This window comes from Mytilus trossulus, chromosome 4 (assembly GCF_036588685.1).
Source record: "Mytilus trossulus isolate FHL-02 chromosome 4, PNRI_Mtr1.1.1.hap1, whole genome shotgun sequence".
NCBI classification, from domain to species: Eukaryota; Metazoa; Mollusca; class Bivalvia; order Mytilida; family Mytilidae; genus Mytilus; species Mytilus trossulus.
In genome coordinates this window covers 47,307,651-47,322,052 of record NC_086376.1, presented here as the reverse complement: position 1 = coordinate 47,322,052, position 14,402 = coordinate 47,307,651, and the positions used below count along the sequence as shown (strand labels likewise).

The window sequence follows — 14,402 nt, the reverse complement described above, 5'->3', positions numbered from 1 at the left end:
TTTGTCAATTTTGTTGAGACAAAAGTCAATTTTGTCAATTTTGTTGAGACAAAAGTCAAATTTGTCTCACATTGGTCAATATTGTCTCACAAAAGTCAATTTTGTCACTTTTGTCTCACAAAAGTCAATTTTGTCAATTTTGTTGAGACAAAAGTCAATTTTGTCAATTTTGTTGAGACAAAAGTCAATTTTGTTAATTTTGTGTAACAAAAGTCAATTTTGTGTAACAAAAGTCAATTTTGTGTAACAAAAGTCAATTTTGTGTAACAAAAGTCAATTTTGTGTAACAAAAGTCAATTTTGTGTAACAAAAGTCGATTTTGTATGCAAATGAGTTCACAGAAACCAAACTAAACTAATTTCAATACAAAATTGACTTTTGTCGCCCAATTTTCAAATTAGGTAACAAAAGTCAATTCTGTGTAACAAAAATGAATTTTGTCATGACAAAAGTGACTTTTGTCCGCTGATAGCCGCTGATAGATAATTTTGTATGACAAAATTTTAAATTTGTAGTATGATACAAATTTTGTTAAACTGAACTCATTTTTGTTGAACAAAAGTCACTTTTGTCCGTACAAAATTGAATTTTGAGTACAAAACCACAAGAGTCCGATTCGGCGCCCCGTATATCTTGGGGTAAAAAAAAATTATGGGAAATTTGGGATGACAATTTTTTCCATCAAGATATGGTCATAATCTCAATTCAAATTTCCAATGCAGTTTGAAACTATAAACCCCAATTTAAATACATCATAAAAGTATTAAAATAGAAAATGACATACATTATCATGGCTGAAATTTATATACCTGTATAAGCATTTAATACATGAGGTAACTTCTAAAAATAAATTGACAGCTTATGTATGCCCTCAAAACAAAACAACATTTCTTTATAACAAAACCATTGAAGGCAAGAAACTGTTTATGTTAAAAACTCTTTCATGGCCTTATATAATTTAAAAGCAATGTAAGAAGTTAATTCAAATTTTTCATTGTAATTATTATTTTCAATTTTTTTTTTTTTTTTTAATTGAACAAAGCAAATTTCATAGCCCTGGCAAACAAATTTTTACCAATGAGAATAAAATACACAGTTGTCTATTTCATCAGGGACTTTCTATACAAACTTTAGTATAGAAAGTCCCTGATTTTATAGAGATCCCATCCCCAATACTTTAATTGCCCCTAATTCAAAACAGTTATAACCACCAAATTAAATCATAAGTTAACCTTCCCTTTGTGGTATGGAAACTTGTGGTATAATTTCAGAGAGCTTCATACACTGTTCCACAGTCATTGTCTGGAAACTAGAATTCCTAGACTATTGGGACCATAACCCCCAAAATTAATCCCATCCTTCCTTTTGTGGTTTCAAACCTTGTATTTATTTCATGTTACAAAAGTTATTGTCACAAAACTTTTAATGTCTTCAGATGACACTGATGCTGCTGCCAACCATGTGATACCAATTTACGACTGCAAATTCCTATAAAAATAGAATACAGTCATCCAGGAAATATTAGAGGTGACCAGATATCCATTGATCTAAGAACAGTTAAAGATTAAAAAGTTGTTAAACCAGTCAGATGACATGAACTAAGATATACATACAAGTTTTATTGATTTTAGCGATAACGTGTTTTAACCAAACTATTTGCATTCCCATGGGAACCAACGGTGCCCCTCTTCTTGCTGCCTTGTTCCTTTATTCATATTAGGTTGACTTCTTACAAAAACTGCTAAGAGAGAAAGAAAAGTAGTAAGCAACTTAACTTTCGCTATTACTATGATGTTCTCTCACTAAATAATTAAGATGTTGAAGTCATCTATACTATCAAACTAGAGATGCAGGGTGAGGACAATGTTCAAAAATGTATCTCCTCAAGGTAGGTTTATACTATAAAAGAATTTCATAGAAAAGCTAGATTGGTAGCAAAGGGTTTTGATGAAGACAGTCTAAAGGAGATACCAACAAATTCCTTTACATGCCAAAAGCAGTTCTTGCTACTGATTTTGTCAAGTATTGCTAATAAAAATGGTCAATTAATTAAGTGGACATTATAACTGCTTTTTTTTAGGAAGAGAAGATGCAAAGAGATGTATACTTGAGACCTCCAAAAGAAGCTAAACCAGCTAAAAGAAGTTGTTAAACCAGTACTAAAACAAATGGTAAAGTCTGGCGTATAAACATGTGTTTATGTGGTCTTGCTGATGTATCCTTCCAAGTGCTCCACTAAACATCTTTCTAAATTATAAGTATCAATTTTATTAGCAATCAAAGCCTGGCTTCAGAGGTGGTGTGAATCAGATGTGGATACTAAAAACTTCTAAGATCCTTTTAGGACCCTACAATCTATCATCTTGCAATAGTATGAAAACATTTGAGTTTTCTACGCTTTACAAAAGTATTTCTTATTCCAAACTAAAAGACAAATCAAAGAGTTGGTATTGCTTTATCTTATAAAAGGATAGCCAATGTGTGTTGAAGTATCTTGTCTTAGTGAAGGAAAAATAACTCCAATTAAAATTTTAAACAAGAATGTGTCCTCAGTACATGAATGCCCCACTCACACTATCAGTTTCTATGTTCAGTGGACCGTGAAATTGGGGTAAAATCTCTAATTTGGCATTAAAATTAGAAAGATCATATCATAGGGAACATGTGTACCAAGTTTGAAGTCGATTGGACTTCAACTTCATCAAAAACTACCTTGACCAAAAACTTTAACCTGAAGCGGGACAGACGGACGAACGGACGAACAGACACACAGACCAGAAAACATAATGCCCCTCTACTATCATAGGTGGGGCATAAAAATTCTTTGAAACTGACATTATCAATAATGCTTGATGTGCTGATTGAAAAGTTGACAATATACAGTATTTGTTCCTTTTGGAGGACATGTTTTTAAACAAACTATTTGGCATTCCCATTGGAACCAACTGTGTACCTCTTCTTGCTGACTTGTTCCTTTATTCATATGAGGCTGACTTCATATAAAGACTGCTTAGAGAGAAAGAAAAGTAGTTAGGAACTTAACTTAACTATACAAATGATGTTCTCTCACTAAATAATTAAAAATGTTGAGTCATCTATCCTATCGAACTAGAGATAAAAGATATAAGATACAGTTGAGTCTGTCTCATATCTTGACTTGCATCTAGAAAATGACAACTAGAGCTGGTTGAAAACAAAACTTTACAACAAAAAAGATGATTTCAGCTTCCCAATTGAGAACTTTCTATTTCTATGTAGCAATATTTCATAGGGAGTACATATCTCCCAATTGATACAATATCCCTTGGCTTGTTATTACAATTTCCTTGATAGAGGATTAATGCTCACAAGGAACCTGTTAAACCAAGAGTTCCAAATGATGGAGATGAAATCATCCTTCAATTTTACGGTTGCCATCATGAGTTGGTTGACCTTTTCACAGATGTTAGCTGATATGTTCCTTATGTTGTTACTTCAATCCTGTACCCTTATCATGAATGTGACCAACCAAATTACACAAGTTACTGGGTTTGTCCAACCTTGAGAAACACATGTTGAGCTTTATCTGCTTACCCTTCATGAGCACCTGAGATCACATTAAGTTTTTGGTAGGATTTGTGTTGCTTAGTCCTTAGTTTCTATGTTGTGTTTTGTATACTATTGTTAGTTTATCTTTTTCTTTTTTTTGCCATGGCTTTGTCATTTAATTATTGATTTATGAGTTTGATTGTGCATCAGGTGTTTTTCCCCCATTTTTTAAACAGCTATCATAAGTCAGGAGCCTGTTGTTCAGTAGTAGTCCTTTGTTGGTGTGGCACATAGAAGTTTCTCATTTCATTTATTTTATATAGATTAGACTGTTGGTTATCCTGTTTAAATTGTTTTACACCAGTCATTTTAGGGCCCTTAATAGCTTGCTGTTCTGTGTGAGCCAAGGCTCCTTGATGAAGGCAGTACTTTGACCTATAATTCTTCATTTTTTATGCATTGTGACTTGGATGAAGAGTTGTTTCATTGGCACTGATATCACATCTTTTTATTGATATAGACAATTAAATGTGGACATGCTGAAGCTTTACATGATATCCTTATTTTAAATAACAATGCATGTACCATTAGTTTTCCAGATTTTATCAAGTATATTCTGAGAAGGTACGCACACAATTAGTCCATATAATAAAATAATTAAATGAATGTCAGTTCTTTTAACTCCTAAATCTACTAAACAGCAATGGGTCTTTAAGATATTCAGTCTTCTTGTATGTATACGGCATAAATCCTAAAAAAATAAAGTAAAACAGTAATCAAATATACATTAAAATTCTAACATACCTAATAAATAAAAAGGCAAAAACATAAAAAACAAGTGAAACTGCGAGCTACTGCTCACTGATGATACCCCCGCCGCAAGTGGATAATATTAATAGTGTAAAAATATGCAAGTGTTCGGTAAACAGGAAGTTGTCGAGTGATGAATCTGAAAACGCATCACACAGTATAGCTGACTTATATAAATCCTGAAACCAAATTTCAGAAATCCTTGTATTGTAGTTCCTGAGAAAAATGTGACAAAAATTTTCAACTTGGCTATCATGTGTAAAATCATACAAGTGTTCGGTAAACAGGAAGTTGTCAAGTGATGAATCTGAAAACGCATCACACCGTATGGCTGACATATATAAATATTGATACCAAATTACAGAAAGGGTGGATGTGTAGTTCCTGAGAAAAATGTGACGAAAGTTTCATGGGACAGACTGACTGACGGACGGACTGACAGACAGAGGTAAAACAGTATACCCCCCCTTTTTTAAAGTGGGGGTATATTTTAAAGTGGGTGTATAATGACAGACAGAGGTAAAACAGGATACCCCCCCCCCCCTTTTTAAAGCGGGGGTATAAAAAGAAACCAAAATGTATTTGTGTTAAATAACAAGACTAGTACCCCGCTCACAGTGAAATTTCTCAATTTTGCTTAAAATGAAAATGTAGTAAATTTAGGGTAAAACTTTAGTCTTACTAAAATGATGAAATAATATTATATTACATTGTATTATTGTGAACCCAATTATAACTTTCCATAGATTCACCTGTCCATTTAAACTTTGACAGCAGTCCCTTTGCTCCATTTACTGTTTTTCGGGGGTATCATTTGCGCTAAATTTTGTTTTCTAAATGTATCAATTGCACCAATATTTGGAACTAATTTGCGCCAATTTACCTGTACACATATCCATCATAGATATTAATGATTATTATTTATTCTAATTTTTGGCTTAAAAAGTATCATATAATTGGAGATATTTCATCATCTCGAGAGAAATGACTCAAAATGCATTAGACAGTTCATGTACAGAGAGAGAAGAATATTTATAACAAGATATGCCAAAAGAGAAAAATTAAAGCTTTTGCTGATTATGTTTTTGACAAATATGTTGATGACACAGGGCTTTGTTCCCACCATCCGAATGGGCTCAAGACGTACCAGTAATGGAGCAAAAGCAATCCACAGGAATCATTACAAACTTTTTTATGCATTTCATCCTTCAGTTTTTGTCTTTTTGGACAATATAGTGAATTTACAAGCTACTACATGCATTTAAATGGGAAGTATCCATGCAGCAGCAGTTACAAGAAAGTATGTTGAAGAAAAGAAAATATTTGCTGTGTAAACTGCCAGTTGCAAGTCCGAAAAAAAGGAGGAGGGAGTTAATTTTTCTTCCAATTGGTGCAAAGGTATGTTTTATTTTTGGCACAAATGATACCATGTAATTTTAAAACATGTGGCACAAACGTAGCATTGGAGAAAAAATGGTGTGGTGCAAAAGGACACATTTTTGGTGCAAACAAATCTCTCCCTAAACTTTTGGCAGTTCATTTGTCCAATTGAACAAATTCAACAGGTAAAAACATGAAATTTAGAAAATTGTGACCAATTGAATTTACAAAAATAATCATATTTGTAAAATATAATGATTTTCCTAAAATTTGACAAAAAATTAGCTGTGTTAGTGGTTCAACTAAACTGGTTAAATAGAGGACTTTTTGGACATTGGGCACCCTAATCCAAGGACACTGTTACAGAAATAAGCCAGAAAAATACCGGTTATGTTTTAAAGAATGATAGGTGGAATGAATCTGTTGAAAACAGAAATTAACAGGTAAACAAAGGGTATATGGTATGAGGTGTTTTTCTGCTTGATTTTTAAAATTATATCTTAAAATTGCAAATTCTCAAGAAATTAATCATGCTTCTCACAATTCAAAAAAATAAATGACCTAAACATGTAAACTTATACGTCATTAGATCCCTGATGAAGAGTTGTCTCATTGGCAATTATACCACATCTTCTATTAAAGATCTATGGGGAAAAATATTAAAAAAACTAGATGTGTCAAAATGGTATGAATGGCCCTGTCTAAAAAAGTTTAAAAACAGTAATTTTAACAATTCATGAGAACACAAACATCATGGTAGTCACCCATATCAAAAATCTGCTCAAAATCTGAAGGCGAATAGAAAAAAGTCCATATAACTGAGTTTTTTCAACAATTTTCAAAGTCTTAAACCCTTAATTTCAGCAAAAATGAGCTGAGCAGAACTAAATTTAAACTTGATCTGTAATTCATCATGGTTAACTAACATACCAAAAATTAGCCCAATATCTCAAGGCGTTTAGAGAAAAAGTCTATATAACTGTGATTTTCAACAATTTATCAAGGTCCAAACCCCATAATTTAGGCAAATATTAGGGGAGCGGAATGTAACTTTAACTTGATCTGTAACTCATCATGGTAAACTAACATACCAATAATCAGCCCAATATCTCAAGGCGTTTAAAAAAAAACCCTCTGTATAATGGTTTGTTGCCGAATGATGGTATTACAGAATAACAAACAAGGATAAAACTATATGGCATCGCCAACTTCATTGCGGAGTCATGAAAATATCAACCTTTTTATCAAACTGTATAACAAATGTATTTTCAGGTGTAGACTAGTGCTGAAACATGACATGATATATTTTCCAGTTTTAATTCAAGCTGTTCAGGTATTAATGATAATCATTAATGTCTAGCAATACATGTACTATAAATACAAGTAACGGTACATGTTTTTCTAGGGAAGACCCATTCTAAAGATCTTGAAGATCCATTAATCTAGTAAGGAGAACAGATTTGGAGCATTGGCATGAATGATAAAATCACCACTAAACATTGATTTCATATAAAAAAGAAGATGTGGTATGATTGCCAATTAGACAACTGTCCACAAGGGACCAACATAACACGGTCATTAACAACTATAGGTCACCATACGGCCTTCAACAATGAGCAAAGCCCATACCGCATAGCATGCATATAATTGTCTCATAACTATTCATACTGCTAGTAGATAAAAGATAAACTTACCAAATGTTCGTGATTGTTTTATTAATCTTGATATTTCTCTCTGCATTGGTATGCAAAGACCTGTTATTTTACGACCATAAATCCTTCCTGTATTTGGTGATACAAACTGACTTAGTATTCGACCATTCTGAAAACAGAACAGTAATACATGTAGTCACTTTTTTTCAATATAGATTTTTGGGGGTATTTACATGTATATAAGTTGGATAATATGCATTATGAGTTCTCTTTGGTTCTAGTTTTTTTTCACCTGCTTTAAATTATTAATTAAAACATAATTCCATAGTGATTCTAGAAACATCATGGCTAACTAACATACCAAAAATTGCTTATAAAATAATTAAATGAATGAATTGAAATACATAAAAGTAACCTCTTTTTATGTGTAAAATAAATGTTTGAAAATATTGTTTATATGAACAATCATATAAACTTAATTTTAAGCTTAAATTGAGCTTAATCATTGCATAATTAGTCCTTTCTTCATATAATAGTAGTACCTAAAAATAAAAGTAGAACATGCCCATGGACACAGATGATGCCTTCCCTAATTGCATATAACTTATATTTATAAGTGGTCATAACTGGAACAGTAAAAGTGATGACAAACAATTACAAACTTAATCAGTGTTTTGTGGTAATAAGTATTGTGTATTAAGTTTCAAAACTTTTGGTTGATGCAAACTAGATTCACAGAATGGAAAGCCATTTTGGGACAAATCAACCATGTTTGTCGGCAGAATGGGGTCATCTAACACATATTTTGAACTACCCATTAATGATTGTATGTGACTCAAGTTTGTTTTTATTTGGTCTAGTAGTTTCAGAGGAGATGGTCTTTTTTCAAATAGGTGAAAGAGGACAGAGACTATATCTGTTGACAAGTGATGGGAAATGCTCATCAGGCCAGGTGAGCTTATAATAATAAGCATGAGCCCATGATACGCACATCGCTTTTTCTAAGAATACAACAACTTCTCAATGTCATATCAGAAAATCTTGAATAATTAAAGGGAGGTTATCTTTATAGATCTATATAAACCTGCGAGTTACCATAGTTTCATGATAACTGCTCAAAGTATTGTACAAAAGCTGGAAAATCCCCCCTTTTATATGAAACAAGAATGCACATGCTTAAATGTCTCTACTACCTTTTACTAATCAGTGATATAATGTTGAGTCCTAAATATGAAGCTTTACTACAACTATTACATAAACTTAATATAATCCACGAAAATAAGGTCAAGATCATATAAATCAAAGCAGAAATAAATGTACAACCATTGAAAACACCAATTATAGTTGACCTATTTAAATATTAAAATGTAACTGTCTTAGAAATATCATAACACACTTGTTGCAGTTGTGGAATCTATATATGGGGCTGCCTCATTTGTTCTAGGTCGGGCTATGCCCGGTTCGCCCTATCACGTGACCGGGTTAAATATGACTGAAAATAAAACGAGTGGAACCAGCTGATTTAAAGATGGCGACAGAAGTTCAAATTTATACTTTTTTGCTTTCTAAGCTAGGGAATATAAAATATGAACATATTAACAATAAATATATATTTTTAAGATGCAGTCTTTTTTTCTGAGGCCTTATTCATCATAAAAACGTTTCTCCGAGATAATTTTATAAATTTGAAAATAAAATATAGCATGGCAATTTAATATCGTCATAGTGGACTAATTCAGTATCATGTATCATACTAGTCTGATTGACAAAAAATCAATATTCACCTTTTAAATTCCGATAATTTATCTAAAATTGCACTTTCCGCCATACTTTTATGACCGACTGATGGCTTGCCGGTTAGTGTACACCGGCGAGAGCGGCGTATGCCTATTTGCGCCGGCGGCTGATTTTACAGCAAATGAAGCGACTGTGCCTATACCGGAAGCGTCAACCGGGCTAAGCCGGACTAAGCCGCTGTGGCAAATGAAGTACTACCTATGTCTATGCTAGAAATACAAACCTTATAATCTAATTTGACATTATACTGACATAATATACATCTTTTCTGTTTTTCCTCGTATGGATTGACCATATTTGGTACTGGCTATAAAGAATAAAAGATACATGACATATGTAGTATATTTAAATGATGTGTCACAATTTGAGTTTTGCTCTTCCTTACTTCATAATCTTTCAATCAGTTTAATTGAGGTCTGGAGCTGGCATGTCAGTTAGCTACTAGTAGTCTGTTGTTATTTAAGTATTATTGTCATTTCATTTATTATCTTTTGTTACATCTTCTGACATTGGCCTCTGACTTCTCTTGAACTGAATTTTAATGTGCTTATTGTTATGCGTTTAATTTTCTACATTGGCTAGAGGTATAGGGGGAGGGTTGAGATCTTATAAACATGTTTAACCCTGCAGCAATTTTGCACCTGTCCCAAGTCAGGAGCCTCTGGCTTTTGTTAGTCTTGTATGATTTTTAATTTTAGTTTCTTGTGTATAATTCGGAGTTTAGTATGACGTCCATTATCACTTTACTAGTTTACATATTTTTAAGGGGCCAGCTGAAAGACGCCTACAGGTGCGGGAGTTTCTTGCTACATTGAGGACCCATTTGTGGCCTTCGCCTGTTGTCTGCTCTTTGGTCGGGTTGTTGTTGCTTTGACACATTCCCCATTTCCTTTCTCTATTCTATTCATGTATAGGCATCCTGCAAGTTAAAGGGGCACTAGCTACGAGATATATAAATCAAAGTACTGGATACAGCTCTGAATTTGGATATGTGACACAGCTTCCCCATTCTCGGATTCCAAAAATAATCTCAATTCAAATTTCTAATGGAGTTTGCAACAATAACTACTCATTTAAATACATAATAAAATATCATAACATAAAATGTCATACAGTCATGGTTAAATTTAATATTAATTTATAGTAACTTCTAAAAATAAACTGTTTTCACAGAGATATGTCTCTCATTTTTGTAATTTTTGTAATTTTGATAATGCAAATGTTGAAATCAAAACAACAATACTTTATTTTAACATCTTACACAATTTATGCAAATAAGTCAATGAACAATGACTGAGTTACATGGCTAAACAATCTTCATGTAAATGAGATGTGCCAATGCTCATACAACTGCATACCAAATACCATTGACTTTTTATAAGTCATTCCCAAACCTAAACACAAACATTTACTTACAAACTATGTAAAAGTTTCAAAGTCAATGAACCATGAAGAGGGGGTCGGGCTATATAAATATTCAAATCACTCAAAAATAGTTTAACTTGTGCTAGAAAATGTACATAATCACCTCAAAACTATCGAATTCATTGTGAAGGAAAAATTAAATGGTGGAGCTGGTTGACAGATATGAAATTTCCGTAATTAAAAAAGGTGCAACTGATGTTTTAATTTTTGAGTTTTTGACAAAGTTGTTTTGAATTTGTCCAATAAAATGTGCATGCAGTATCACAATAATATATTTTGTCCTCTGAAATGTCTAATACTGTTTTTTGAATCATATGTTTTCTTGTTTTCAAAGAAAAATGTGTTAAATTACAATCTAAAAAAACAGCCAACTTTTTTGAAATTTTACTCGGGATTGTATTATATTTATGTCTTCATCATTCCAATCATTCTTCATGTTATGTGCATCGAAAATATTCATGAAAATAGCGGGAAATTTAACCAAAAAAATTTAGATTTTAAGGTGACTACCCAAAACCGTAAATTGAGGGCTACCCAATTAAAATGTTAAAATACAAAAATTTGACCTTGGAAACTTTTTTAAGACCAGACGGAAATTAAAATATAGATATTATTCTATCATTTAAAACAATTTGCAGCCTAATTTTCATAGTATATACCTTTCTATACACTAAAAAAAAAGACACTTGGATTGAAATAACATGTTCCACATTTAAAAACCTGCATGTGAGTTTGTTTTTATTATATTTTCAATCTGTCGAAAGTAAACACTGATTTTAGTTTATTTCCGGCAAAATTTTCAACATTATTCCTATTTAAAAAAGGAAAAAACAGGGCCAAAAATATATATATTTAAACAAAAACTACAAATAAATGTTGATAGGAACAATACTTAAGTCTTTCAAAATAGATATAGGAAGATGTGGTGTGAGTGCCAATGAGACAACTCTCCATCCAAGTAACAATTTAAAAAGTAAACCATTATAGGTTAAAGTACAGCCTTCAACACAGAGCCTTGGCTCACACCGAACAACAAGCTATAAAGGGCCACAAAATTACTAGTGTAAAACCATTCAAACGGGAAAACCAACGGTCTAATCTATATAAACAAAATGAGAAACACATATATATTACATAAACATGTATAAAAAGTCTATTTTTTATGATTAAATTAGTCTTTATTTTGAACAGATTGAAAACAATATACTATTAATATTGAATAAACACAAAATCACATGCAGGTTTTAAATGTTAAACATCAATTTAGCAGATATAACTTTTTATTCAGGTAAATTAATCAATGAGTGATAGATTTCTCTTAGAAGAAAATTAAAGGTCCCAGTGAATAAACTATACAGAGAACCATACCTGTTGTATTTGTTCAACGGGACAATAGAACTGACAAAAGTTTAAATGGATAGGTAACTATCAGATTAATCTGTGGTAAGGTATAATTGGGTTCACCATAGTTGTATGTCAAGAAGAAAATTGTTTCACATGGAAGATTATACATTACCATATTATCACTGTAATCAACTTTTTCTTCTAATTCTTTTAAAGTTTCTTCTAACTTTTCCACTGAAAATGTTGTTTTGGCATCTCTCCTTCTAGGTGTAAATTTTGATGCTTTCTTTACAAAGGAGCTGATTTCTGGAGGTTTAGATAGACTTTGAGGTTCAAGTGGAGATTGTTTTTCTATAGAAGAACTATAAAACAACTGTGGCTGTGCAAAACAGGCTTGTGATGAACCTATTAAAGAGATATACAAGTAACACACTTAATCGTAATATGTAGACAAATAGTTTTCAATTACATCAACTTCAAACTAAATATATAGAGGTTAAAGTATAAGCATTGCAAACAACATCATTTGTACAGGTTACAAGCTGGAATTTGACTATAAAAGGCCAAACTCAAAAAGCTTCATCTAAATGTACAATTGCACATGCAACATAAGCACAAAAATCATGAACAATGATGAATGGAAAAACATTAAAACACACATAAATATATAAATATATAAGCCATGTAAACATAAATATAGATATAAATAAATTAAGCCAACCAGTACAATGTACATTTGGATTTTTCAAGAAATAAAATTATATATGTTCATCACCATTTTTAACTGTATAAGAATGAATTTTTGTGGATATATTATAATCAGTAAAATCAAATGATTTACATGTACCTTTGTTTTACTTTCAATGTTGACAACCTTTTCCTTTAAGGAGGCTTGAGAGTATAAAAATTTCAGAAAAAAATAAACATTTAATTTTCATTACAAATTGTATTTATTACCTTTAGTAGTTGTTACTTTATCATATATATATGGTACAAAAATAATTTAAAAAAATCAATTTGTGTTGGCCCCAGACATGCCAGATGAACTTTAAAATGTAGATATCATTGAAAACACTCCAAATGATCTCCCTTTGGTACAAAAATGCCATTTTTTGGCATTAGAATTGAAATATCTTTTCATTGATATTGGTGAATATATTTTTTATTATTATTTTCAATTAAGCTGTACTTTTATCTAAACTATTGTAAAATTTGAGCGATTTTTGTAATTAAGTTCTTTTTTTATTTCGATGTTAACTCTATTTCTCCTATTAGTTAAAAAAAAATAAGGTACCTTTAAAACTAGAGGCTCTAACGAGTCTGTGTAGCTCACCTTGGTCTATGTGAATTTTAAACAAACGACACAGATTGATTCATGACAAAATTGTGTTTTGGTGATGGTGATGTGTTTGTAGCTCTTTCTTTACTGAAAATTCTTGCTGCTTACAATTATCTCTTTCTATAATAAACTTGGCCAAGTAGTTACAGTGTGAAAAGTTAGTAAAAATTTACAAATTTTATGATTTTTTTTAAAAATTGACTATAAAGGGCAATAACTCCTTTGGGGTCAATTGACTATTTTGGTCATGTTGACTTATTTTTATATCTTACTTTGCTGTATATTATTGCTGTTTACAGTATATCTCTATCTATAATAATATTCAAGATATTAACAAAAACTGCAAAATTTCCTTAAAATTACCAATTCAGCGGCAGCAACCTAACAACTGGTTGTCTGATTCATTTGAAAATTTCAGGGCAGATATATTTATACTTGATAAACAATACACCTTATCGCTATTCCCGCTTGACCCGAGAATCTGTTCCGCTAGAACTATTGGCGTCATACAACAATCAGTTTTCCATTGTGGCGTCAGATATTTTGAATTATGACGTCAAAATTTTACGGGACCCTGTGTGATGTCCAGTAATGGCGGACAAATAGCGATAAGGTGTATTATACCCCCAGATACCACAATGGCAATGATGAGTGTGACCAAGTTTGGTTTAATTTCACCCAGTAAATTCAGAGAAAAAGATTTATGTAAAAGTTAACGAAGACGGACGACAACAACGGACGCCAAGTGATGAGAAAAGCTCACTTGTCCCTTTCGGCCAGGTGAGCTAAGTAAAAAGTTACAAAAAAATAATTCATACAGACTTCGTCCCCATTCACAGGTAAATGCTTGCCTCATATTTTGTTTACCAAGGATTGGTGTTTACCTAGTATTTCAGTTTTAAATATATTCCAATTCAATACTTTTTTGGAAATTCCAATAGACTTTATACATTCTATCGAAAATCTCTTCCACATGTCGATGTTTTTTTTATGTTGACTTTTCTTCGAAGCTGAGTTTTTATTTATCTTTACTTATCCAGTAATTTTTTTCGGATTTAAAAGAGCAGGATTGATGTAGACAAAACTCATTCGAGATATTTCGTAATTTTACATTCATTTAATTCTTT

At 31.8% G+C, this 14,402-nt stretch overlaps 1 protein-coding gene across 1 annotated transcript; it reads right to left on the bottom strand.

Annotated features, from left to right (window-relative positions):
- Nucleotides 1–4,115: 4,115 nt before the first annotated feature.
- On the bottom strand, nucleotides 4,116–14,325 carry LOC134715406 (uncharacterized). Its single transcript, XM_063577567.1, has 5 exons — nucleotides 14,160–14,325; nucleotides 12,109–12,341; nucleotides 9,391–9,474; nucleotides 7,413–7,539; nucleotides 4,116–4,279 (listed from the first exon to the last, which is right to left on the bottom strand). The coding sequence occupies exons 1-5, from the start codon at nucleotides 14,248–14,250 to the stop codon at nucleotides 4,206–4,208; spliced, it is 609 nt and encodes a 202-aa protein (XP_063433637.1). The 5' UTR covers nucleotides 14,251–14,325; the 3' UTR covers nucleotides 4,116–4,205.
- Nucleotides 14,326–14,402: the final 77 nt, after the last annotated feature.

Bases quoted from the DNA above. Each gene is read 5' to 3' on its own strand.
- LOC134715406 (XM_063577567.1), bottom strand. From the start codon at position 14,250: ATGTGGAAGAGATTTTCGATAGAATGTATAAAGTCTATTGGAATTTCC. The intron at 12,342-14,159 runs GTAAACACCAAT...TCTCTTTAATAG, and splicing joins ATTTAAAACTGAAATACTAG to GTTCATCACAAGCCTGTTTT. The intron at 9,475-12,108 runs GTAATGTATAAT...TATTCTTTATAG, and splicing joins TTGATTACAGTGATAATATG to CCAGTACCAAATATGGTCAA.